The 26,987-nt window shown below is 35.4% G+C and overlaps 1 protein-coding gene across 4 annotated transcripts; it reads left to right on the top strand.

The window, feature by feature from the left end:
• Nucleotides 1–55: 55 nt before the first annotated feature.
• On the top strand, nt 56–26,917 carry LOC146526758 (transmembrane protein 198). 4 transcript variants are annotated; one of them, XR_014879344.1, is made up of 11 exons: nt 56–292; nt 2,109–2,314; nt 2,936–3,046; nt 3,459–3,610; nt 6,420–6,492; nt 7,995–8,086; nt 8,667–8,811; nt 15,422–15,571; nt 18,462–18,745; nt 18,833–18,885; nt 26,677–26,917. XR_014879344.1 is itself a non-coding variant. In XM_085206705.1 (10 exons), exons 2-9 carry the CDS (start codon nt 2,137–2,139, stop codon nt 18,731–18,733), a joined length of 1,173 nt encoding a protein of 390 aa, XP_085062831.1. In that variant the 5' UTR covers nt 56–292; nt 2,109–2,136; the 3' UTR covers nt 18,734–18,745; nt 18,833–26,917. The 4 variants fall into 4 exon arrangements, 2 of the variants coding, with proteins under 2 accessions (XP_085062831.1, XP_085062832.1); XR_014879345.1 differs by having other exon boundaries at nt 58–292; nt 15,435–15,571; XM_085206705.1 differs by having other exon boundaries at nt 18,833–26,917.
• Nucleotides 26,918–26,987: the final 70 nt, after the last annotated feature.

Below are 26,987 nucleotides of genomic sequence, written 5' to 3'. Positions count from 1 at the left end.
GAACCGTAAGTTGACGTTTGTTACCGATTCGCACATCACGCGTAAACAAGAGACATCACTACAAAAAATATATGATGATGGGAAACTGTAGGAAAACCTTTGTTGTTAATTTTCTTTGTAGCTGTAGCTAGGTGTAGGTAGCATTAGTTATTGGAGCTTCTCAGTTCGATTTCAAGCGTGTAACAATGCATTTCTCTTAAAAAAATTATCTATTCAAGTAATATATTTAGTGTGTAAGTCGTAGAAGTTGATTTATTTTAGTTTACAATGTGAATTCGGCCCGCAATAAATGGTGAGTGATTTATTATGTATTTACCGTCAAATTATTGACCGAGCGACGTCTGGCTGCGTTGATTGTTGTATTTTGTTTAGACTCAGTTCTCGGTCTTGTGACTTAAAAGTTTGGTGAAAATAATTAGTTATTTTAGCGTAACCGTAGCACCTTAAAGTGCAAAAATTATGTCTGCAACTTGCAATTCTGAAAATGTTTTTAATATAGTTTAAATTATGTTATTGGTAATAATAATAACATTAAAACTCCCGATTCTTTTAGATTTTTTTTTATTTTATCATAATTAAAAATATTGTTTTTTATTTCATGTGTAAAACTTTAAATGAAACTTAATGAAATTTAACCGGAATAATCGCGTATATATACTAACTATTTGCAGTAGACTTACTGCAGTGTTTGAAATGTAGAGTTTCCAAAAATGTATAATCCTAAATATATGCAGTTAATCCAGTTTTCAAATCATTAAGGAAGAAATCTTAACAGTTTTTTATTTACACATAGGTATAAACAAACAATTTTTTACTTTTATTATAAACTAGCGGCTCGGCTGTGGCTTGCCCGCTTAAACTACATGATTATTCATTAAAATTGACTACAAGTTTGAAATATGAAGCAAAACTCATTTAATTTCTTAATACCCACAATACAATTAATAAACATCAATGTCAATTTAGGTACACAATTTTACTAACATAAATAATATACATAACTTTCCTTATTCAGAATTGACTGACATTTCTAATGATTTCTAATATTTTTTTAAGACATTATACTAATTTCTATAAGGAATTTTGATACTTAATATTTATAAAAATATACCTTATTAGATATTAGTGCATTAATAATAATAATAAACCCGCTGGGCAGCTTGTGTTTAATTACTCTATTTACTTAAATTACTCTATTTATGTGTATTTTTTTAAGACATTATACTAATTTCTATAAGGAATTTTGATACTTAATATTTATAAAAATATACCTTATTAGATATTAGTGCATTAATAATAATAATAAACCCGCTGGGCAGCTTGTGGCGAGCTGTTGGGGAGTGGCGACCCCAAGGACCTGAATTGTCCTGAGGGGAATTGTAATCTTTTCACCGCCTCTGGCTTGCCTTTAGTGGCCATATGCTCGACGCCAACCATTCCATTTTAGACTATTGTAAAGGTGGACGTCCGTTAGTCTCATTCAATAGCCCAGTAGCCAGTCCATCCAAATTCCATTCCATAGTCCTAGTTTAGATTTGCACATTTTCTATAGTTCCTATGCATTAACCGGCGACCATCTCTGGGCTATTACCTGTGGTTACACAGAGATGGATCCTGGCTGATGCCTCACAGTAAAACATTTATATATTCTCTTAGGGGCCTCTATGTGTCGGACCTGTGTTCCCATGCAAGCCTTCCAAATAACCGGGTTCTTTTGAACCCGTGAATCTTAAAAGAGAAACATAATAATAATGATAAAGCCCTTTATTCCAAATCTTAGTTTACATTTAAAATTTTATTACTAATGTTAGTAGTACTTATATAACATTAATTACTTAAAGTTAAATAGTTAGTAGTGTTAGTATTATCTGATTTGCACTCCTCTTTGGGTGTAGGCCTCCTCCAGCTTGTTCCATTCAATTCTGTTCTGAGCCATTCTTCTCCCGCTACCGCTATCATCTAACCATCTTTTGTTGGGTCGGCCAACTTTGCGTTTTCCTATGGGAAACGATCAAATATGAATATACTGAAATATAAAGTAGTTACGCTCCACGAGTCGTGGCCTCCTTTGGCTTTCTGTATTTATGATTGTGTCCGTCTTTTACCAGGGAGTGCTGTAAAGCAGTGCGGACAAGGATGTCCTCAGTAGGCCAGCTGGTGCCGCCGGCCACGCGGCCACCCAACATGAGTGTCAAGGTGCACGGACCCCGCATCGAGGGTTTCTTCTGCTCGCTCATCGACTACAACTACGACCCCATCATCAGCGTCATGTGCGCCATGTACATCGTATTCGGGATCGTGTATACGCTGTTTGGTAATCGTATATTAATCGGTATTCGTATCTTCGCCCTGGTGTCAAGGGCCAAGGCTAAGCGCGGTGTTGAGTTCTGCCACTCAACACACAATAGCTCCAGAATTAGGTGGAAAGTGAGGAACGGAGTGTCGTAACATTAGGTTCTCTATGTAGACCCTGCTATGTGCGAGGTACAGCGTGAAGCTGATTTATTTAATAACTAAATAATTGCGGGCATCATAGCGTAGTTCACAGTGTTTGAGTGTACATGCGAAGGTTGTATGTTCAATTGCCACTCGGGGGAATTAATTATTTAATATTTTCATTTCTTCGCTCTGGTAACAAGTCAAAGCGCAACGTTGCGCAGTGTCTTACCGCTAGGTCCCTGTTAAATATTATATTGAACTTTGTTTAAATTTAAGTAGTTAACCACAATTTAATTTCATCGAAGTGACTAACGAGTCCGCGGATAACTTGTTTGTAATAATATTATCTATATGTAATGTTGAAAGTTTGTTATCCTCTTTTACACGACGTTAATCGTCAGAACACTACTACACTACTCCTTTTAGTTATGTAGGTCCCACGGACAAAACCACAGGCAAAAGTTGTGCAAGTACAATAGTAAAATGTTGGTTTTAGGCTACCGATGTTTCAAGGCGAGCATGTTCCTGACTGGATTCACGTTCGGTTCCGCCATCGTCTATCTCATCTGCCTCCAGGAGTACCTGATGCCATCTTACGGGAACGTCGGTAAGGATGAACATGTGTCCCCATTCAAGACTAAATGCACAACGTCTAAGCTCAGAGTACGGTGTTACTCACATGTTTTCAGAAGTTCAGCTAAACTTAAATTACTCTATTTACAATTGTGACAATTTAATTAGCTTTTTTTCTAATAAATAGAGGCAATGATTAGTGCAGCTTACAATTATAAGTCTAGAGTATTCCAAAACATATTTATACTAATATTATAAAGCTTAATAATTAATTTGATTGGATAAGTTAATCTCCGGAACAACTATCGGATATCCCGCTTATCCAGGATGGCTATACTAAGCTTTATGTGACCTGTATGAGAGTTTTGCTTGATATAACCAGTACTTATTTCCATATTATGATATGGGTAAAGCAGCATATAAAAGACTGGTTGTTCACTGCGCAGGCGTGGCGCTATGTGCTGGTCTCCTATTTGGACTCATCACGATGTTGATTCAGTACGTGGGGCTGTTCATCACGGGGTTCCACACCGGGCTCCTACTGGCTCTCGCCGGCCTCGCCATATACGACCACTTCCTTGAAGCCCGACCTACTACGGTAAGTGACGACACAGAATGTTTTCAGTTTGTTGCATAAAGTGTAAACTTGTGTGACGTAGTTGAATATACTATGCGAATTTAGCTTAATTCGACAAATTTGCTAATTCCTATAACAGTACAGTTTGTAGCCAAACAAAATAAAATAAATTCTCAAAAGACTTAAATTACTGACCAACACCAATTGTGGGTTCGATCCCCATTCGAATAAATTAAATATTTATTTAAATTTATATTTTCATTTCTTGGCTCTGGTGTCGAGGCCAAGCGCAGCTTTGAGTTCCACCACTCATCACACAATGCCTCCAGAATTCGGCGGAAAATGTGTAACAGAGTGTCTTAACTCTAGGTTGCCTCTGCCTACCCTGCTGTGTGCTAGATACGAGCGTGAAGCTGATTCCATTTTACTATGCAATATTAAATCGAATGAAGGAGGACAAAACGTTTGAACATATTTGGTTTAAATTTTTCTATGTAAAATTTAGAGAAATAAAATTGTGGAATAGTCATTTTGGCATGGTGGCTTGAAGTCAATTTCGTAAAAGACTAATGTGCTGAATCCTAGAAAATTGACTTACTCACTTACGTGAAGTAAGCTTCACGCTTTATCCCTAGCAGAATAGTCAGAGACAACGGAGCGTCAAACGCTACGGTCTCAACATACCTCTTTCGTCTCGTCCACTGTCATCAACATCTTCATACATGCCCTCCGGGAGATCCCCATGCTTTTTACGTAACCTTCCTCCAGTATCTTTAATACTGTGTTTTCGAAGGTCAACCAAGGTCTCCCCCTACCTCTCTTACCACTCACTTTTCCATCATAAATCTTTTTTGCCATTCTTTCATCACTCATTCGTTCGACGTGCCCAAACTAGCTGATCACATTCTTCTCCATTCTCACCGTGACATCCTCTCTAGTACCTGCCATTCTGTGTATCTCTTCGTTGCGAATTCTATCACCTACGCTGACTCCGCATATCCCACAAAGAGATCGCATCTCCACGGCATTCATCTTTCTTTCATTCTTCTGTAATACCCACGTTTGGCTGCCGTATAACAACGTCGGTACCAACACTACATTGTGTACGGCCAAACGCGCAGCTGTGCTCACGTTTCGCCGTCTCATCAATGCAGCTAAGGCTCCGTTAACCCTGTTACCGGCAGCAATACGTCTTTCCACATTCATCTTGTATCTTCCATCTATAGTGAACATATTTTTCAGGTTCTCAAATATACCACCTCATTCATTTGTTCTAATATCTTACCATTCACACTGACATTGCATTACGTCCTCTCTTCATTTCTTTCATATACCAGAACCCTTGTCTTACTCGCATTCAGGCGTAAACCATTATTTTCACACCCTTCTTTCAGAGTGGTCACCAAAACCTGGAACTCGCATTCTGACGATGCAATGACCACTGCATCAACTGCAGGCAATTAAAAAAAAATAGAAAATTGACAGACTTGCCAAATTGGCAGTTGGCATTTGTTTGACACAAAAACTTTTAGCTATTTATTAAAAAAAAATACATAAAAGTACCTTTGAATTTTATATTATCCTGTATTCCTTAAAAATAATTTTGTATGGCTTATATCTCGAAAATGGACCATGCAATATAGGGTAAAAATAGTTGGTAATGACCACTTCTGTCGACTCTTTCATTTTGTCTTTAATTATACTGTATATTAAAAAGTTTCGGTTTCGGTTTCGGCCGAACCTAAAATCAAAGCCAAAGCTTCGGTTTCGGTTTCTGTTTCGGCTGAAAACCTTGTTTCGGTCGGACACTACTAATTTGTATTTTTACTGGCTTACCCTAAATATGTTTAAATAGGGAGGGAAATATTTGAAGTAGAATGGAGGATCGTAACACTAGATCTCTCTGTCTACCCTGCTGATATGAAGTATAAAAGAACCCTTAAAAGTATGAAAAAATGTAGTAGCATTGCGATTTCCATTTTATTTTAATGTTCGTAGCTCGCAGCGACTTTATTTTAACCAACAAAGACATGGCTATTGAACTCTATACACTTTCTGAAGTAATGATGCGATGCTATGCGAGCAGAGCAGTGACATCCATTAGACCAATCTGAATCTTACTTTAGGCCCCTGGAACTCGTTCTGTTTACCTCCTCTGCCCTGCCTCCCAGTCCTGCGCCCACTTATCAGCGCTCAGCGAATTGTTTTCTGACAACTCGGTGTTTGAATGTTTTAGTGGCTTTGGCTTAGAGAAGTTATCAACATAAGTATCTTATGCTAATGCAGTGTGTGCGACTCTCTTGTCTAGCCCTATGTACTAACTGGCTCACTTATACCGGCAAAGGATTTCCTTTTAACTTGCAATGATATTTTGTTTTCTTCATTTACTACTTACTACTCTGTTACTACTTTTCACTTATTAAGTTAATTCCAACGTCGTAGTTTCTCTAATTACGAATATATATTTTTTACTATAACATTTACATAAAATCCTTTCCCATTATAATTTGAACCCATCACATTCCTTAAGCGCTTAATATCTATAGGTATCTACTACTATTATAAAGCTAAGGAGTGTGTTTAGTTGAACTCTATAATCTCGAGACTTGTTGGTACGTACTCGACCACAGGAGAGCCGCAGGTACAGCTAGTATCTTGTTGTAATCGTTTCATGACTGTCGCGGACAATCAGGACGAAGTCCTCCAAGAAGTAGCAGGTCCACGCAAGTCGCCGTGGCGTGTACGTATGGGCGCGGACTCTGTCCAGTGTCCAAAGAGCACATTATTTTCATTAGAAGGTTACTTTAAGGTACAATTCTCTTGTTTCCAGTACTGGCTCTGCGTCGTCACGCTGCTCGTCTCCGGAATATTCTTCGCGGTCCTTAATCTCTACTGGAAAAAAGGTATTTTTTATCTTATCAAGTTACTTACAAATGTAGTTCGTGTAAGCTATAAGATAATATTATTTCCTATGTTAGACATACCTGATTAATATTTACTATGTGGACGACCATAGTATGCGGTCATATCTTGAGCTCCATTACTATATTGAAACGTTTTATACTTAAACTTCGGCAAGTCCGCAGTTGGAGCTAATTGAAAGCCAATACTATAAGAATCTTAGCTCAGCGATAAGTTCGGCTATTATTCAGCTCTCAGAGGCAACTTACCAACCATGAGAGTTACTCAGAGCTCTCCATTTCATATTAGTGGTGTCGACTTCGCCGGGCCATTTTACATTACCGATCGGAAGGGGCGCGGCTGTAAGATTTCAAAGTGTTACTTATGTTTATTAGTAGTTAGCAAGCGATCTCTCCACTGATGTGTTCATGTTGTGTCTAAAGCATTTTGTATCCCGTAGGGGAAAGCCATTGGAATTGTATTGCGACAATGGCACTAATTTTGTGGGCGCAAACAAACGAGATTAGAACGTTGTTAAAATCAAACAATGAAAGTATTTCGGGTTTCGGAGCCGATGAAGGCATTCAATTTAATTTTTCACCGACATACTCTCCACATTTTGGGTGAATCTGGGAAGTAGGCGTAAAATAAAATGTGCTAAATACCATATAACTCGAATTTTAGGTGACAAACATTTAACTTTCGAAGAGTTGTCTACCCTCTTCACACAAATTGAAGCCATCCTAAATTCCAGGCCTTTAACTCCCCATTCCGAACTCTGACATCTTTACCATCAGCTAATCTACAGGACGTGAAGCCGAGCAGACTTAATCGCTACCAGATCTTGGAGAAGATGTGACAGCACTTCTGGGACTGTTGGAGGAATAAATACTTAAGCGAACTTCAGCAGAAACATAAATGGCGAATCAACAAACGAGGACTAAAAGAAAGAGATTTGGTCGTCATCAAAGAGACCAACACGTCTCCTTTAAAATGGGGTATGGTCCGGGTTCATAAATTATACCCGGGTTCTGATGAATTGTCGAGAGTAGTGAACGTCGTCATTTCAAAGGGCATTCGTCGGTCTGTTCATAATCTCTGCCTACTGCCTGAATCTACACGAAGTCCTGAGGACTTCGAGCGGGGGGAGGATGTTCCGACCGACTAAAGTAACGCTGTCAGACTTGACAAGCGGCGGCCATTCCGCTTTGAGACTCGGACCGAACAGCGTCATCGTTAGTTATATTAAAACAATAATTATTAATTGTTGAGGAGTCTTGGGTCTCAACATACCGTCATACATCATTGGCGCAATCACTCGTAAATAATGTAAAAAATAAAAAAAAATAAAGAGCTTTTTAAAAACAAGTGTTCAGTTATTCACGCCTACCCACATTTATCTATCTATAGTACCTACCATTGGTTGTCTCATATTGTTTATTTATGAGTTCATGTCACAAAAGTATACATGCAGAGGCCTGTATTTAGAATGTGTCGTCCGCAGTGCTGACGGTGCTCGGCACGAGCGTGTACGGCGGTGCCGTCATCGCCACCTGCGTTGACTACTTCCTCGAGCGGATGATCATGCTCAAGTGGGTCAGTATCTCACTCCAAATATTTAGAACACCTTTTATATGTTGACAACGACATAAAAGCATCAGTGGGAGCAACATGGACGAGGAAAGCACACGATTGTCAAGTGTGGACGGATCTGGGGGAGGCTTATGCTGAAAAGCAAAACAAACAATTTACCGATGTCTAGATATAAGTACCTTATTATATATTGTAAAATATTTAAGTTTGTTAATAAAGGCTATTTCTATTCTAGTTATATTAGTCTAATTATACTGCAGTAACAAATTACAATATAGCTGACTTTATAATAATACTAACGAAATATCTAATTTGATTAATGACAAGAAAACACTAAGACTATTTTCATTTTTTTAAGAATAAAAATGACTGAGCCCTTTAAGAAATATATCATTCATGTAAGTGACATAGCAGTATAAGTAAAATTTAATGGTCTTCAAACATTTTGTTTACAAAAACCAATTATAATATTTGGTACTTCTAGATTATACAACATCTTTTTCTATAATATAAGAGATTCTTTATTTTTCTTATTATTTTATATTAGGTATACGTTAATAACGTTTTATATATTATGTTATAGTTGTGGGAGCGTGCCAAGTTGGAGCCGGTGGTGCCGCCGCCGTGCCGCCTGTCGTGGCTCGCCCTGTGCGTGTGGCCCGCCGCTGCCATTGTGGGTCTGGTGACGCAGGCGGCGCTCACCGCCGCCGGCACGCACCATGAACAGAGTCAGTATATGTATACTACACATGTTACTAGCGGCCCCGTTAAATGTATCTCAATTCTTAACGTTTATGCATAAATAACAATAGGCACAAGCAATGACACAATCGTGTCAGCGAGTGACCTAATTAGGATGAGGTATTGTAATTGTGTGACACTGCTAAATTAAATTTTAAATTAATTATTATTACTTACAAAAGTCCTTTAAAAACTAGTTTTAATAAAATAATAAGTCCCAAAATATTAAAAAAGAATAAAAATTAATAATATTAAAACTCTTTTAAAAGTTAATGCAATATGCGTAGGTACTTATAATAAATAATTGTTTTTATTATTAATTAACAAGTAAACTGAACTAAAGATAATTAAGTACTAGTAGTTGTAGTCCGATATACGATGGAGTCCGGACTTCATCAGCATAGTAAGGTAAGTGTCGTATGTATTCATAATTTTGTTTATTAAGATTAAATATACACGATTTTTGCGAGTGACGCCTCTGATAGCTTCATAATAATATTAATTAATATAGTTTTGTTTGGCTTTTTCAATTTCATGTTGTTTATTGTTACATTGGATAACAAAGAATAAAAATTGAGATTAATTGCATAGAATATTATTTTAACTTATGTTGATGAATGCTTTACTGAACAATGAACTAATAACTCTTCCGAGTGAATTGATTTTAACTTTAAGCTCATAGATTCTAATACCTCAATGTCTGTCATCGAATGATGTGTACTAGAAGCATGTATGAACGCTAGAGTATTCTCTATTCTAAGTAATTCTAAATAATGATCTTCCACGATATATCCGACATTCAGAATCAATTAGTATATTTACCCTTTTGTATATAATATAAGTATCGTCTATGTATAATATATCAATATTATTACTTATGCACTACCGACATATCCTGTTCTATCATAAGTTTATGTCAGTTAAGGTTACCTGTAAGAAACTAATAGTGATAATGTCGCTATTTATTTATGTGTTATTTCATATTGCTATTCCTATCTCTCTTGTAAAATGTTTTATGTATGCAATAGTTTTATCTATATATCTATCTATCTAAAGGTAAATCTTCTATGTTTTCACTAACTAGTTCTAAAAGTTTGGCAAAATTTCTGTCTGTCTAACTTTTTTATAAAGCTCTCGTTTCGTTTGGACTGTGGTGGCTATGGTCTCATGCAACTATGCAAGGTTACGTATGTCATAATGGTGCTAAATAAAGTTTGGCAATGGTTGAGTCGCTATGGAGATGTGTCATTATAGAGAGCGGTCTCACCACTTTGATCGTGATGATTAATGAGTGCTGTTCGTATGCATGCAGCTATGCGTCCTTGTTATTTTATTTAAAGTTCCGTTTATTAAACACAGATTAGAAAATTCGCTACCAGGGTTACTATTAATGAACCTAGTAAGAACGTTAGGCCTTTCATAAAATTTCGGAACTGAGCGAAGACCCTTAAAAGTTTCATCCGGGTTACACTGCGTCATTATTATCTCTTTTGAATTAACGATCTTTGATTCTAAATTATTTAATTCCAAATTATCTAATCCTATGATATCTCTATTATTATCTGCTAATTGACTGCGGGCCTGGCGCGGTTCAGGCTCCCGCGACCTAGACGCTCTAGGATGGTAAAACTTGAAGTTTAAGATTCAAAGGAGGAACACGAGAATAATCCAAGTGTACATTTCTAGCATTACATATATAGCATTTAAGGTTTTTCTCCGTGAATCAATTTTCGGATTCTTCCTCTGGTCTGCAGCTGGTCCGTAGATTTAGGATATCCGGAACGGTGCTTGATAGCCAACCCGGGTGACTCGCGACGGTCGCTATCGGTGTGAGACGTGGTCTTGAAGTATCCCGCGGATATCCTACCGACTTCGCCTATTACGTTTGCGACAGACAGAGGATTGACAAAAAATCGCAATGATTTTAAAATTAACTTTAATTATAATCAAAATTAATACAAATTAATCCGTGAATGATTCCTCTTCGATGTGGGAATATGGAATGGTCATTGTTACAAGAAAAAATAATTATTAAATTTATTTTATTATTTATTAATTTATAAAATCAGCACCTTACAGACCACAAGGTAATGGAACAGCAGAAAACGCGGTTAAAACAATTAAAAAAGTTATAAAGAGGGCGGTTCATGAAGGTGAAAATGTATCGTATGCGTTATCAACTTTTTTGTTCCAATACCGTAAAGTGTCAGCGCGCGCGCCGCCCGGTGCCGACAGGTGAATATTCCGATAAGACACCTAAATGGGTAGAAGGGAATATTACGTATAAAACGGGTCTGGTATCATATAAAGTTAAGTTAAGTAATGATTTGCAATGGCGGAGACACCAAGTTCAGATTATTCCACTGAAGCAAAAAAAACATAGGTTGTCTTTATTTAAACCCAATTTAAAAGCGGAACAAAAAAAGGCAAATAATGAGGAGGAAGCTACGTTCGAAAACGCCGTGGAGGAGAAATTGGGTGCGGAAGGGGAAAAACGTCCGATTCGTAATAAATTCAAATTCAAAATATTCTTTATTCAAATAGGCAATTATTATAAGCACTTTTGAATCGTCGAATGAACATATGAACAAAAAGCTACCACCGGTTCGGAAGGCAGTTCTGCTGAGAAGAGCCGGCAAGAAACTCAACAGTTGCTCTTTTCAAAATCAATGGTACAATCTATTACATTAGCTGGCAGCTATCCTGCATTACATTCAATAGACATTAATTCCATACATGCTTATCCTCTAGATATTCTTGAACAGTGTAATACGCTTTACTTGTTAGAATTTTTTTACAGATATTTTAAATTTTTGTAGTGGCAAGCTAAGAATACACTGCGGAATTTTATTATATACACGTATACTCAGACCCATAAAGGATTTATTAACTTTCTGGGGGCGAAAACTTGGTGTAACAAGCTTATCTTTATTTCTCGTTTCTATCGTATGACTGTCACTATGTTTACTATGACAATGTATATTTTGTCGGACAAAGAGAATGTTATCTATATATATAAAATCGAAAGGTCACTCACTCATCACGAAATCTCAGAAACTACAAGTGCTAGAAATCTCAAATTTTGCATAGGAGTTACTTACGTTACGTAGGTGCTCGCTAAGACGGAAATTTGCAATATTCGACTTCTAAGGGGTTGTTTTTGGGGTCGAAAGTTTGTATGAAACTTCGTTACTACAAATGCTATGAGTCTCAAATTTTGCATAGACGTCACTAGGACGTAGTCATGGAGACAGAGATTAATAATAACATAGTTCACGCGGGTGAAACCGCGAGCGGGCCGCTAGTAATTGTATATAGATATAACGTAGTAGTAACTGTACAGTTACGACAGATTATACATGGTGAATATTTAAAAATCAAATATATATCATTAGGCTGAATTACGTAGTTCTCTTTGTGTAATATTTTTAAATCTGTGTTATTTAATTAGTGATTTGTACTTAAGTAAAAAAATATGATCACTATGAAACGGTTTTTCTGTGAAATTCTAAATTCTTACAGTAATGTTGGTTATGGAAAAAATATATTAAAATTTAAAATAATATATATACCTATGCCATAATAAACACAGCAACAGAGATAATAATAATACAAAAGCTAAACATGCAATTTATAATATTAAGAATGTCTCTGTCCAACTCTCGATTCTGTGACGAGGCTAATCTACCCTCTTTTCACTGTTGTTCCGCAGCTTAATTAACGAACCACCCTTAGCACCAAAAGGTAGGCCTTATCTCGGCCGTCAGACACCGATGAAATCCGCGACAGCGAATTGTGGACATAAAATCTCTTTATTCGACTTGTGTAGGATTTTTGAATGGCAAAGTGAAATAAAATATTTGTAAAATATAGAGGAATATTATTCACGTATATATGTATTATAATATGTATGTATATATCTTAATTGTCATCTCTAAATATTGTATTACTTAAATTATACAGTTTAATTATAAGTAACAAATTCAACGCTTAAGTTGATCTTGCCTCCCTATCGCTTGTAGTATATAAATTGGGAAGCAACTGTAATAATACCTGCATCTTTGAAAACATTTCGCAGATAATCTCGCGCTCTTAGTTTATAAATATATCTTACGGCTCTTTTTTGGAGAATAAATATTGAATTTATATCTGAAGCACTGCCCCATAGCAGCATTCCATAAGATAAAATACTATGGAAATAGCTATGGTAGACTAGTCGGGCAGTGTCAACGTCCGTCATTTGTCTTACTTTTTTAATTGCGAACGCGGCAGAGCTGAGTTTATCTGCAAGTGCTTCCAGATGAGCGTTCCACTGGAGTTTGGAATCTATAGTAACACCTAAGAAAATAGCTGATTCCGACACATTAAGAGGTTCTCCTTTAATTATTAGATTAAAATTATGTTTTTTTACATTTGGTAAAGCAAACTCGATGCATTTCGTTTTTTTAGCATTTAACATTAGATTATTAACATCAAACCAACGAAGAATATGCGATAATGCACTATTCACTTCGTCATAGTTTATTTTATTTCGGTCAACCTTAAATATTAAAGAGGTATCATCCGCGAAAAGTACAATATCACATAGGTTCTTCACATAAAAAGGCAGATCGTTAATATAAATAAGAAATAAAAGAGGACCAAGTAAGGGAGAAGTGGCATGAAAGAGCCAGTTTACGAAATGAAGCAAAAAAATATACTTTTAATTAAAGAAATTAAGATTTTTTTTCCTTAAATTATTATTTATTTATTAAACTAGGTAATTTCGTACGAGATAACCCTTAAATACAATAATTAATTAATAAAATATTCATTTTAAAAAAATGTGTCATTTGGCTCTTTCATAACATTTCGGTATTGAAAGAGCCATTAAAAGTTATGAAAGAGCCAGTCTTATATTATGAGGTATAACAGTGAAAATTATGCTAAACAATATTAAATAAAAACGATTTAATAATTCTTATTAAAAAGTAATGTTTTTTTTAATTCTATCAGTCATTTTAAGTACATAATTCTAACAAACTTTTTAATCTTATATTATTCAGACCAATCACATTATAATATTTTATTTATATTCTATTTTTTTTAACATTATATTATTCTTAACATTATACAACATAAAATCTTTGCAGTGCTTAATTTCTCAATTTTTTTTTTATTTTTCGGACCTTATTCGTTTTTTCTTCGGCTCTTTCAAGGCCCGTCCACCCGGCTCTTTCATAACCTATTCTAAAAAAAAATGTAACCTGCAAAATGACAACGATATTAAAACTTTTCAAACTCAATTTTAATGCAGTTACAAGGCCAAATATATACTTAAACTCAATCTATATTCCAATTACCCGTATTTGTTTACAATGAAATACTAAAAAACAACGTAAAGGAGGTAAAATATTTACTTTGGAATGCCAAAAACTTCAACTCGACATATCGGCGTCCGTTGGTTCCGATGAACTGTAAAATTTTTGTGGGTGGTGTGAATTCAATGTTGCCATTTAAAAATAAAATATTCTAACGAATCCGTTCCTAAACTACTATAATATTGCAAGTGGCTCTTTCAAAACCTGGCTCCTTCATGCCACTTCTCCCTTATAGATCCTTGTGGAACGCCCATCTTTAGAGGAGATCCAGATGATTTTACATTATTTATACTAACCGTCTGGATTCTTTGGTTTAGATATGAGGCAATAAGGTCAAGGGCAGTATCCTGTATACCATAATGTTTTAGTTTTGACAACAGAGTTACATGGTCTACGCAATCAAAGGCTTTAGATAAGTCACAAAACACTCCAATTGCATTTTGTGACCTCTCCCATGCGTCATAAATGTGCTTTAGGAGTGCGGCACCCGCATCCGTAGTGGACTTGCCTTTGGTGAAACCATATTGCTCACTATGGAAACAATTGTTAATATTTAAGAAAATTGTGAGCTGGTTGAACATTATTTTTTCAAATATTTTACTTAAGGATGGCAAAACAGAAATCGGTCTGTAATTTCCAGGCTCAGATCTATCTCCACTTTTGTAAAGCGGCACTATTTTGCTATATTTCATTAAATCAGGAAAAGTACCGGATTCTACACAATTGTTAAAAATTAAAGCGAGGTAAGGAGCAATATTAGGTATAATTGAATTAAAAACTTTAACAGACATGCCCCATAAGTGACCAGTTTTCTTTAAATTAAGGCTTTTAAAAGTTTTGACAATTTCATCTGGTGACACATTCTTAAACACAAAATTTTGTCTACAACTATTTACATGGGTTTATGTAATAGAACCCAGTCCCCGAATCCTCCACCACCGGACGCTTCCGCGTGAGCTCTTCGAGCTTATAATGGGATATTGTGTTCCGTAGGTTATTTGTTAAGTATTAAAATATTTAGATTAGTATTATTAAGTATTAGGTTCAAATATTATTATATTATGCACTGTTAAAGTATTAGTTATTATTAGTATTTGTTGTAAGCTAGTGTCAAATTAGAGGGGAAGATTGTGGACCACCCACGACCTCATTAATAAATAGTCAGTCTCTGAACCCCGTGTTTTATTGACGTTCCAATCAGAACAGGAGAAAATTAATTTGATGACATGAAACATAGACGGTGGTTGCAGGTATAAGTGCTCAAAAACGGCGTTTGAAAGCGGCGGCGACGCGGCCCGTGACGCGCGAGCAGCGCGCGGAGCTGAAGCAGCGCAAGTACCGCTACCTGTACCAGGTGCGGACCGCTCACGGGGATGTTATATCACAGGTATTCGAGTCTCCTCACTGATACTGATTACTGGAATATCTCCGTGTAAAGAGGAGAGCATTCATCATCATCATCATCGCGCCCTGTATATTAAAAATGTGATTAAAAGCACATCAAGCACAACAAATTGATATGCTTTTTATGTTTTATTTAAGCCACAAAGTTTAAGTGTTAACGCGACTGTTTGTGGGTTCGATCCCTACTCGAAGAAATGAAACATTCAAAAACAATATTGTGGGTTCTATTACTTAAATAAATGTCCCTAAACTTAACTTAAATATTATTAATATCCCTGAGCTTAAATAAATGTTTATTATATTTATAGATTATTTTATTTTTACTTATTTACCAATATATATATATATATATATTGGTAGTATATATATATATACTAGTGGGCCCGGACGCGGCTACGCCCGCTTGAACAATACGATTATTTATTAAATATATTTATGAAATTATTTTCGGTTTTCAATAGAATTTGTAAGAAAATATAAGCCTAAATAATTAAAATAAGTTAAAAAAGAATAATAAGTGAAGATTTATTATTAGAAAAAATATCTGAGTGAATATGAATGACATGATGAGATGAACAAACAAAAGAAGTAAAAGTAGCTAAAGGAAATTCTTAATATTAGAAAAAGTACCTAAAGTTTGCCGTGCGTGTGTACTATATATTTTTCTATATTAAACAATTAATATTTTTTGCGAACAATATTAAATAAAATCCCAAATGATTAAAATTACGATATTTTAAGTGTATAACATCGGTATAGATAACCGAACTGAGATAATTTAATTATAAGCAGCAAATAATTACATAAAAATTGACAGTAATTCGAAAATATATAAAAATTTACAAAACCATCAAAGTCATCTGCCCGTTCGCGTCCGTCATACTCATATTATACCACTCGTAGGCTGTCATTTGGAATCAGTGACATCTCCTTAATTATTTATTAGAATGTTATACAGTAAACTATCATTTCCATCAAGATGAAATGCTAAAAGTGACTATTATATTTATTTTCATAAGGATGAATATCAAATTATAGAAATCATCTTATTTTTGTAAATGTATACAAATCTATATCTATATCTATAGTATATATCAACGCGGACCTTTTTAAACAATATTTAAGGGACAATTAAAATTATTAAATTTATTTTTGTAGAACATTGTTTTTGTGTCTCATAAGGTTGAGTCGGCGCGCGCCATGTATAGTCTGGCAAACATGTTATTGATAATGGGAAGCACGCGCGGCAAATTGCGCAGTATATGTATGCGCAGAGGACGTTCGATCAGTGTTACCTGTTATGTTGTTTTACCCCACGCTTAGCAAATCATATTTACCTATACGATAATTAAAATATCTGATCATGTTTATGTTGCAGTAAATTATACAAAACGAAAATTTTATGAGGATATGTAAATATCGAAAAATAATCAGCTGTTCCATACATTGTTGTCGAGAATAAAATCAAGACTGGCCCGAAAAGTATAATATTTTTATTTTATCAATAAATAATTAATCAATTCTAAGCTTCTGCTTATATAACTAATGGCACATGATATTTATGATTCATGATATATATACACACTTATGTACAACATAAACATTCAGTATGCATAATTCAAGCTTATATACTATGCAATATGGATAAAGAAATATCTGGCAATATTTAAATTTCTTAAAGATTATACAGGAAGAGGCAGCGCTTCTTTTACTGAAACTGCATATAGGGTAAAATATTTCAAACCCAGAATAAAAAAAAATAATCGAGGTACCTCAACGGTTTGGACGTAGGATTTTTTTTTCATTTCACGATTTTTATCCATACCTGTATTTCGTGTCACGCACGCATACGTATGCGACGTAGCCGCTTTGACAGGTAAGTGTGTGCGTGCCTATGTTATACTTTACAAATGGCGTTTGGCGTTTAATTTTTCAATTTGGTTATCCATAACTTGATTTTGCATGTTGCTTAAGCTAACACACCAATTATTATAATATTACTAGATAAATATGCTCTATTATGCCATTCCGTATATATGATGCTATCATATGATATTATATTCATATTCATAGTAATGAACTGATAGCGTTGCGCTCGACTGTACCGTAGCCCGGTCACACCCCGCACCGATTCCCCGCGAGCCCTTACGGGGAATCGGTCCGGCGTGAGGGGGTGTCTATGTGCAGACATCAAAATACGCTTTCTGCGCAATTTGCCGCGCGTGCTACCCATTATCAATAACATATTTGCCGGACTATACGCGTCAAGCAAACTCATTTTGGGTGACGTTTTCTAACAACAAAGTTTGCAAATCGTTCCTTAGCAACGGCGGTTGTTATAAACATGGCGGAATAAATTGCATGTCAAATTAATAAGTATTTTAATATATTAATATATATCGAAAATATTACAAATATCAGAAAAAGAAGTATCCTATGTTCATCCCGGTACCCTCATGTATCTCTATATGAGTATTTTATCACAATTAAATTAGCGGTTTGGGCCTGATTGCGTAAAAGACAGACAGACAGACAGACAGACAGACAGACAGACAGAGTTACTTTCGAATGTATAATATAGGTATGGATATTGGACAGATGCTTACTTTCGTAATCTGGACGTCCACTAAGAAGGAATTTTGAAAAATTTTAACACTAAAGGGGTGCAAATAGGGGGTTGAAAGTTTGTATGGAATCTAAATCGCCACTGATTTTTATAAAATTTTAAATTAATTATTAAAATATTTTATTGAACGTGTTTCATGGCTTATCACCCCTAAGGGTGCAAATAAGCAGGCGAAGCTGCGCGCGTCCGCTAGTTTCTTATAAAATGCTAGTAAAATTTAATAATGTACACTTTTTTCTATTCATAGTCTTATGTACAAGCGCTACAAAAGAAAGCCCAATGCAACAACTGGAGGGAGGAGAAGGCGTGTGGCGTGGCGGGGGGTGCATGCGGGGTGGTGGCGGGCGCGGCGGGGGGTGCGTGCGGGGTGGTGGCGGGCGCGGCGGGCGGCGAGTGCAGCACGCTGCAGAGCGACTGCACGCATTTGACGGTGCTGGCAGGGTCCGAGCTCGCGCACCACACCGACTCGGACGACGACCTCGACCAGATACGCGCCGCACACTAGGCACTAGGCACTAGGTCATGTGACACGTACGTATCCTACTTATGCTTTGGTCAACTTGTATCTGATATTTGCCACTTTCATATCTAATACTTTATATTATTTGTTACTTACAGAGCGATGCAAACCCAGTCTCGACTGTACACCGAACACACCATCAATATAAGAGGTACTTCCATTGTATCACTGAACTTACTGTATCTCCAAATGTGTGTCATTTAATATAATAAACGAGGTCAGAACGCACAGGCGGACGAGTGTCTTATTATATTATATTATATACATGTCTGAGGCCAAATTTGTTTTATATACATATTTTATTATTTAACTATTTTTTTTACAAAATTACGATGTCATTCACTAATACGTGAGTACGTGAGTATTAGTGAAGAGAACAGTGGCCTCACTGTAAAGCCAACACTGCCATATTATTTTAGGCATACTACATAATACTATATTTATAACAGTATGTATGGCCTTGGACACCTCTAAGCTCACATTTTGTCCACACTTGTCACCATATTTTATTACCTGTATTATAAGTTATATGAATGTTCTAGAGACTTTAAAAGTTTATTTGCGAAACCTCTTCGTGCTTGCTACGGTTGTTATAGATTTATTCCGTGTCATATAATTAGGGATATTTAATTATTTTTAATTAAATATTTGAGGGGATTCTACGTTGCTCGTATTGTTTATAGTTGTAATAGCGCTTGTGTGGAAACTAACAGGTTGTGTAATGCGGCCGTGTTTTGATGTTTCACGTGGAGAACAATTTTGTTAAGCAGTTCTAGAATAATATGTCAAGACTTTTAAAAATCCAAAAACAAAACAGTTTTAAGAATGTTGGACCAGGCCGCCAACCCCACAGCTGAAAGTTAAACTCAATTATGTTGACGAATGATTTTTGTATAGAATAAACTACAAATGTAATAATCGTTTTTGTTTTATTTGTTTATAACAATAGATCTTTTGTGATAATTTGGTGCAGTTCACAAGACTGCGAAAGTCAATATTTAATTTGAATTTCATTCAATTTAGATCAAGACTGACGAACGACTAAAACTAAACTAAATGAAATTATCCTATACTCTTTTCACGAAGGCATGAGATCACAGGTAACCACGTCAAAGAAGGTGTGGTTGTTACGCGCCCCTTTCACGGGAACAGCATATATATATATATATATATATATATATATTTCAAACCCATACCTAAAGAAATTTATCAAGACACCTCAACAGTTACACTGTAGTTTCATTTAAAGTGGGGCTGATAACACACTCTGGCACTCTGTATAACTAAGGATTTATGGAAGTGATAGACTAAATTAATGAATGATAGCAGTATAAATAATGAATAAATTAAAATTTATTATAATATTATCGTATAAATAGAATAAAGGCAAAGCGGGGAGAAAATTTCTTTTACAAAAGAATTACGCTAGAATGTCGTCGATTGAATTGCCTTAATATGTACTATAGAAAATATATATATATAAAATATATATATATAAAATATATATATATAAAATATATATATATAAAATATATATATATATATATATATACTAGCGGCCCGCTCGCGGTTTCACCCGCGTGAACTAAGTTATTATTAATTTCTGTCTCCATGACTACGTCCTAGTGACGTCTATGCAAAATTTGAGACTCCTAGCATTTGTAGTAACGAAGTTTCATAAAAACTTTCGACCCCAAAAACAACCCCTTAGAAATCGAATATTGCAAATTCCTGTCTTAGCGAGCACCTACGTCCTATAAGTAACTCCTATGCAAAATTTCAGATTCCTAGGACATGTACTTTCTGAGATTTCGTGATGAGTGAGTGACCTTTCGATTTTATATATATAGATATATACAGGGTGTCCCAGGAGTCAACGATAAAACGAAACCAGGTGATAGACCAAGTCGTGACAGTTATGAGAAAAATATTAAAAAAAAATCTTTGTCATGTATTTTTCATATTATATTGATTTTAAAAAATATCGGAAAAACCGACACCCTGTGATGGTTTTTCAAGTCCCAGGACTACAAATATTACTCTTTCTTCATTTTTTTATCTGTAATGTAATCATGAGTAACCCTTCTGTGAATTACAGTTTAAGATTTAAACATACCTGCATCAGTTTTCAATAAAATGTGGTGTATTTGCCAAGCATTAAATTCAAAATATTTACTACACCCAACTTTAACCGACTGTACTATAAAAAAATGTACTACACTGTTTTTGCAAGTAACTTTAAAAGTTGGCGCATTTAATCTGGATTCCGAAATGGTACGACACTTGCTGGATTACTTCTTTGTTGAAGAGAGAAAAATCGAAATACACGATAATCGGGATGACGTTCAGCTTTTTGGTATCTTTTCCGATACATTCTAGCTGCAGCATTTGCGTTACATAACCATTCTCCATGAATGAAATGCATATTGGTAATGTGTCAAAGACCGAGTATATGGCCTGCGAGACCCCGGACTCGAGCACTATCCTTATAAGTCATCCCCTAAGTTGGAAAAGTTCAGGTACCTAGGATCCGTCATACACGAGTCTGGAGGCATCGATCACGACGATCTATAAGACGGATAAGAGTTTGGACGGTATCCTGCGATCACAGACCACACCAGTGATCTCCCGCCACTTAGCCCAGGCAACGCTTATCCGACTTAGTGGCTGGCCCAGGACTTATAAGGACAGTGCTCGAGTCCGGGGTCTCGCAGGCAAAAAGCTGAACGTCATCCCGATTATCGTGTATTTCGATTTATTTTTATGCTTGGCAAATACACCACATTTTATTGAAAACTGATGCAGGTATGTTTAAATCTTAAACTGTAATTCACAGAAGGGTTACTCATGATTACATTACAGAAAAAAAAATGAAGAAAGAGTAATATTTGTAGTCCTGGGACTTGAAAAACCATCACAGGGTGTCGGTTTTTCCGATATTTTTTAAAATCAATATAATATGAAAAATACATGACAAAGATTTTTTTAAATATTTTTCTCATAACTGTCACGACTTGGTCTATCACCTGGTTTCGTTTTATCGTTGACTCCTGGGACACCCTGTATATATATATATATATATATATATATATATATATATATATATATATACACAAAGGAAGTGGATATGACTGTCCAACAGCGGGAAGAGATTACAGTGCAGTTTTTAACACAGAGAGACACACATTTTTTATATCATAAACGTTGTGTTCGATGACAAAAAGTACATTTATTATTCTGTGGTTGATTAGAATCAAGTTATAAGCATTAATTAATAAAATTATGATTCAAATTTGTGGATATCGATGAAATAATTTTTATATTTATATTTTCAAATTTTATAAAATTACACATTGTATATTAAGTAAAGAGAAGTAATTAAGTTAAAAAAAACGAACACAATAATAAAAAAGTAAAGATTGTATTCATATTTAAAGCGTGTAAGTAATTTTAACTTAACATTGAATTTACGTGATTACGTTTGTTGTTTTTAGTAAACAAAAATATTACAGTAGATGTTTTGCGAAGATGCATGACCCTGTAATAAAAGAAGAGCAAAAGATGCAAAAAATTGATCTTATCATATAATAGACTAGAGGACCGTGGCGGCTTCGCCCGCTTAAATGATACAAATGTTTATTAAATATATTTAATTTAGGGGGTAAATTCTAATAAACAGTTCAATTCAATGTTGTTGTATTGTATTGATGTTCAATCAAAAATATTTAATTGTTCAATTAAATATTTTTAGGAGTCTGAATTTATTTTTTTATAAAAAATCGGTGGAAAAAAGATTTTTCCATACAATCTTCCAACCTCTTGTTTGCACCCTTAGGGGGTGAATTCTAAAAAACTATGAAACACGTGTTCAATTAAATATTTTTAAGAGTCTGAATTTCACATAAAAATCGGTGCCAATTTAAAAAAAACCATACAAAACTATCAACCCCTATTTCATCCCTTTAGGGTTAAAAAATATTTAAATGCCTCCTTAGTGGATGTCCAGATTACGAACGTAAACATTTGTCCAAATTTCACGTTTCTATCATCAGCAGTTACGGCTGTACGTGCGTCTTGCCTCAGTCAATGAGAAGGAAAGGACATCTTTTATATATATAGATAATGTTTGTGGTAGTAGTATAGAATTCTAATAAATAATTGAATAATAGATACATTTTTTTTACATCAATAGTAGTAGTTCTTTTTTTTAAGTTAAAGGTTGCCTGGTAGAGATCACCTGTGGGTGATAAGGCCGCCTTTACACCGTTATTCATTTGTTTCTTTTTTTCTGTTTTTTATTTAAGTTAATTTATGTTTGTTACTCGTTTTGTGTTTTAGTTAATTAATTATGGTGTAGTAAAGTATTATTAATTTCATAGTTAGTTAGGTACGTTTTAGTAAAAATTGTGCATCTTCATTGTATTTTTTGTTATTCTTGTTGTGTATAAAGGTCTTTTTATATAACATTACAATGTTTACAATCAATAACACTGACAAGATTCTTTGTTTACATTTTGTCTCATGCCTTGAATAGAGTATACGTAACGGAACACTTATAAGTATAAGAGTTCTTTTTTTTATATAGTGGCGCCCACAGCCATAACAATGCTATTAAATAGTTGTTATATTATGTCGGCTATACGCTGTACATGTTACTATCAAAGCACGGCCGCTGAACGTACGTATTTTTGTCACGCTTACATGTTAAACGCGCAAACATATTTTCGGTTAGTTTTAGAATATGTTGCTGTTTTTACCTATTTTAGAAGAAAGAGCGTGACTGTAAAGCCGCGTGTGTAGCCGTTAGTACAGGCGGATAATAGAGAGATGACGTTAACTACATATCATCAAATTATTGCAAATTAAGATGAACTATATTGTCTGTCTGTACTCTCAGTGCAGTATGATATGTTATATTTTAGCCAAAGTTTATTTTAGAATTAACCAACTGCACCGCTCTGAGCACTAGTTCTGTTCCATTACAATGCTTATTATGCCGCTTCATATAATCTTCTGAAGACGAACTTCTGTAGTATTGTTATGTATTCAATTAATTTAAGTAAGAATCGAAGCCAGCTGCTGGCGGTGTGAGTTAATTGTACATTAATTATTGACATAAGGACAAAAGTGATGTTAAACAGTGTACGTGGTACGTCCACTCCCTCCCCTAGAAGTCCACTTGTTCGCTCAATTTCTAGTCTTTTATCACCCCTTTTAGAACCCTTCCCTTCATTTTTAATATTTATTAATTACATTTATTATCTCGTCTCATTGTGTCCATTATTTGGTGTCATTTTTAATATATATAACACAAGCGGGCCAGCGGCTTCGCTCGCCTGAACTACATGATTATTCAATTAATAAACAGAATTGACTGACAGTCAAATGTGTTGATGTCAATCATCATCATCATCATCATCATCAACAGCCATCTTTTGTCCACTGTTGGACATAGGCCTTCCCCAATTCTCGCCACCACACTCGATCTTCAGCTTTTCGGACCCATCCGCTTCCCGCCAATCTCTTCATATCGTCAGCCCATCTGGCAGGGGGTCGTCCCACCGGTCGTTTTGTACGGGGTCTCCACTCTACGACACGTCGGCCCCAGCGGCCGTCGGCTCTACGACAGATATGCCCCGCCCATTGCCACTTCAGCTTACCAATTCTTTGGGTTATGTCGGTAACCCTGGTTCTCCTACGGATTTCCTCGTTTCGGATTCTATCCTTAAGAGATACACCGAGCATAGCCCGCTCCATGGCGCGCTGAGCGACTTGAAATTTGTGGACGAGGCCTTTCGTTAGAGTCTATGTCTCCGCCCCGTACGTCATGACCGAAAGAATGCACTGGTCGAATGCCCGAGATTTCAGGCATTGAGGTAGTGGCGAGTCGAAGATTTGACGAAGTTTTCCGTACGCTGCCCAGCCCAAACGTATTCTTCTGTCAGCCTCTTTGTCAAAGTTGTTCCTACCAAGTTGCATAGTTTGGCCTAGGTAGATGTATTCCTGGACAACTTCGATGCTAACATTATCGACGATAACTGGCCTTGGATCTGCAAATGAATTGAACATGACCTTAGTCCTATCCAAGTTCATTCCCAGACCCACCCGTCTGGAAAAAACACTCAGGCTTTGCAGCATCTCCGTTAACTCATGCCAATGTTGATGTCAATGAATAATTTAATTTACTCGTTCAGAAACAGCCTTAAATGTAATGTTATTGATTTGGGTAAGGGTTTATAATATTCTTTGTAAAATTGCTGTAATGATTGTATATTACAAAAAATACCCAAATCAAATAGAATAATCCAATATTGAAGTCGAATCCAAAATCCAAAAAAAATATCGAATATCGAATGGAAAATAATTATTTGAGAACGCCCTCTTTGTTTTGAAAGTCGGTTTAAAATACATCTTAATTACAAACAAATACAGATGTATTTTAAGTATAGATATGGATTGCTATATATTTGCAGGCAAACTCGTGCCTTGAGTTCATTCAAATGACTATAATTTTTTTTTAATGTACCGATTTTAATGAAACAAACTTTAGATGTTAAGCTGGGTTAAAACAAAGAAATTATTGAAAGTTTTACGTAAATCGGTTCAGTACTTTCAGAGATTAGCGTGACCATACATACAGACAGATAAGAAATTAAAAAATATATTTTTGCTTTCTATTATTGTTTTACAGTGACCCTCTATCCATTTCAGTCAAAAATACTAAATGTACCGACAAAATATTCTTACTGTTTTATTATACAGGGTGGAATTGTCAGCACCACTTTAAATGAAACCACAGTTTTAACTACTCTATAAAAGTCTAATATAATTCAGAAAAAATTAATTCCCAAAAATGAAAAAGTTATTTTTTCAAACAAAATAAATAATAAAATTATCGTTTTAAAATAAAACGCCATTTGTAAAGTATAACATAGGCACGCACACACTTACCTGTCAAAGCGGCAACGTCGCACACGTATGTGTGCGTGACACGAAATACAGGTATGGATAAAAATCGTGAAATGAAAAAAAAATCCTACGTCGAAACTGTTGAGGTATCTTTAATTTCTAAAGAAAATATTTCTAATATTAATATTTCAAACTACTATTAATTAATAAACTACCCTATATGCAGTTTCAGTAAAAGGAGCGCTGCCTCTTCCATCCTGTATATACAGATAGAGATAAGTTATATGATTTTATATTGTCATTGTTTATATCGTTTATAATATGCAACAAAAATGTTGACGGGTACAGTTGTTTTGCAAGTCCACGCTGTTTCTGAATCACCGCCACGACGCGTGTTACATTTAGTTGATTCTCGGTATTAGAAACTCATTCCTATTTTGTTTTATTATGATTATATATTTTATTTTAAGTTGATCTGTATCCTGTTGTGCAACGTATGGCATTATATCTATGAAGGCATACAAGTACACTTGCTCGCACTCTCTCTCGTCCACATACAACCACAGTATGTGGCTCATCCACATCCAGTCTGAATGATTATAATAGTCTATTTGAATAAAGAATATTTTAAAAAAATAAGTGTCGTAGCAACACGGTCCGTCCCCGGGGGCGCGCGCCCCTTCAATTTATTGTCTAAAGATTATACGTATTTTCGAAAGTATTGATTATGAATTAAATAATAAGAAGAAAATTAGTATTGTGATGTATTTAGTGAAGGAAGGAAGGAGAGTGACGCGCCCCGTGGGACTGTTACCCGTGCATGTTTATTGTATTCGGAATACTTAGTCACTACGACGTTGTAATTAGGGGATAATAAAGAACTTGATTTAATCAATTTCTTTGTGAATCACAAATTTGCTTGTATTGTAAGTAATTATTTACGTGTATATATATATACATATATATATATCGACGTATATATATATATATATATACGTCGATCATAGTCGGCTTAGAGTGAAACTCATTGTAGGTACGAGCAATTCCCGAGCAACCGCATCTCACTAACGGGTAAACCTTTTCATTGAAATTTTAGTTTAAAATATTGTAGACTGTAATGTTACTTTTAAACTCTGTTCAGCTTGTACACTGTAGTGGCTTCGGCACGCAGTGGTCGTTGGTTCTCGCCCTACGGAGATATATGGACTATAGTCCTCTTGCCAATACTGTAATGTATGAACGTTATTTTAATAAACATTTTGTTGTCATCTCGATCGGTGTTTTATTTGACATTCCTCCCTACTGCTGCATACAGTGCGCGAGTGGGCAGTACGGAAATGAAAC

Source organism: Heliconius melpomene, chromosome 21, assembly GCF_056956725.1.
Source record: "Heliconius melpomene rosina isolate 202511_hmr_F chromosome 21, ASM5695672v1, whole genome shotgun sequence".
In the NCBI taxonomy this organism is placed as follows: Eukaryota; Metazoa; Arthropoda; class Insecta; order Lepidoptera; family Nymphalidae; genus Heliconius; species Heliconius melpomene.
Note: the sequence above shows the minus strand (reverse complement) of the source record. Positions and strands in the feature narration are given on the sequence as shown.

What these genes read in the sequence shown, in the direction of transcription:
- LOC146526758 (XM_085206705.1), top strand. Translation starts at nt 2,137, where the DNA reads ATGTCCTCAGTAGGCCAGCTGGTGCCGCCGGCCACGCGGCCACCCAAC. An exon ending in GCCATCTTACGGGAACGTCG is followed by an intron (nt 3,047 to 3,458) that starts GTAAGGATGAAC and finishes TTCACTGCGCAG; the next exon opens with GCGTGGCGCTATGTGCTGGT. An exon ending in TTGAAGCCCGACCTACTACG is followed by an intron (nt 3,611 to 6,419) that starts GTAAGTGACGAC and finishes TCTTGTTTCCAG; the next exon opens with TACTGGCTCTGCGTCGTCAC.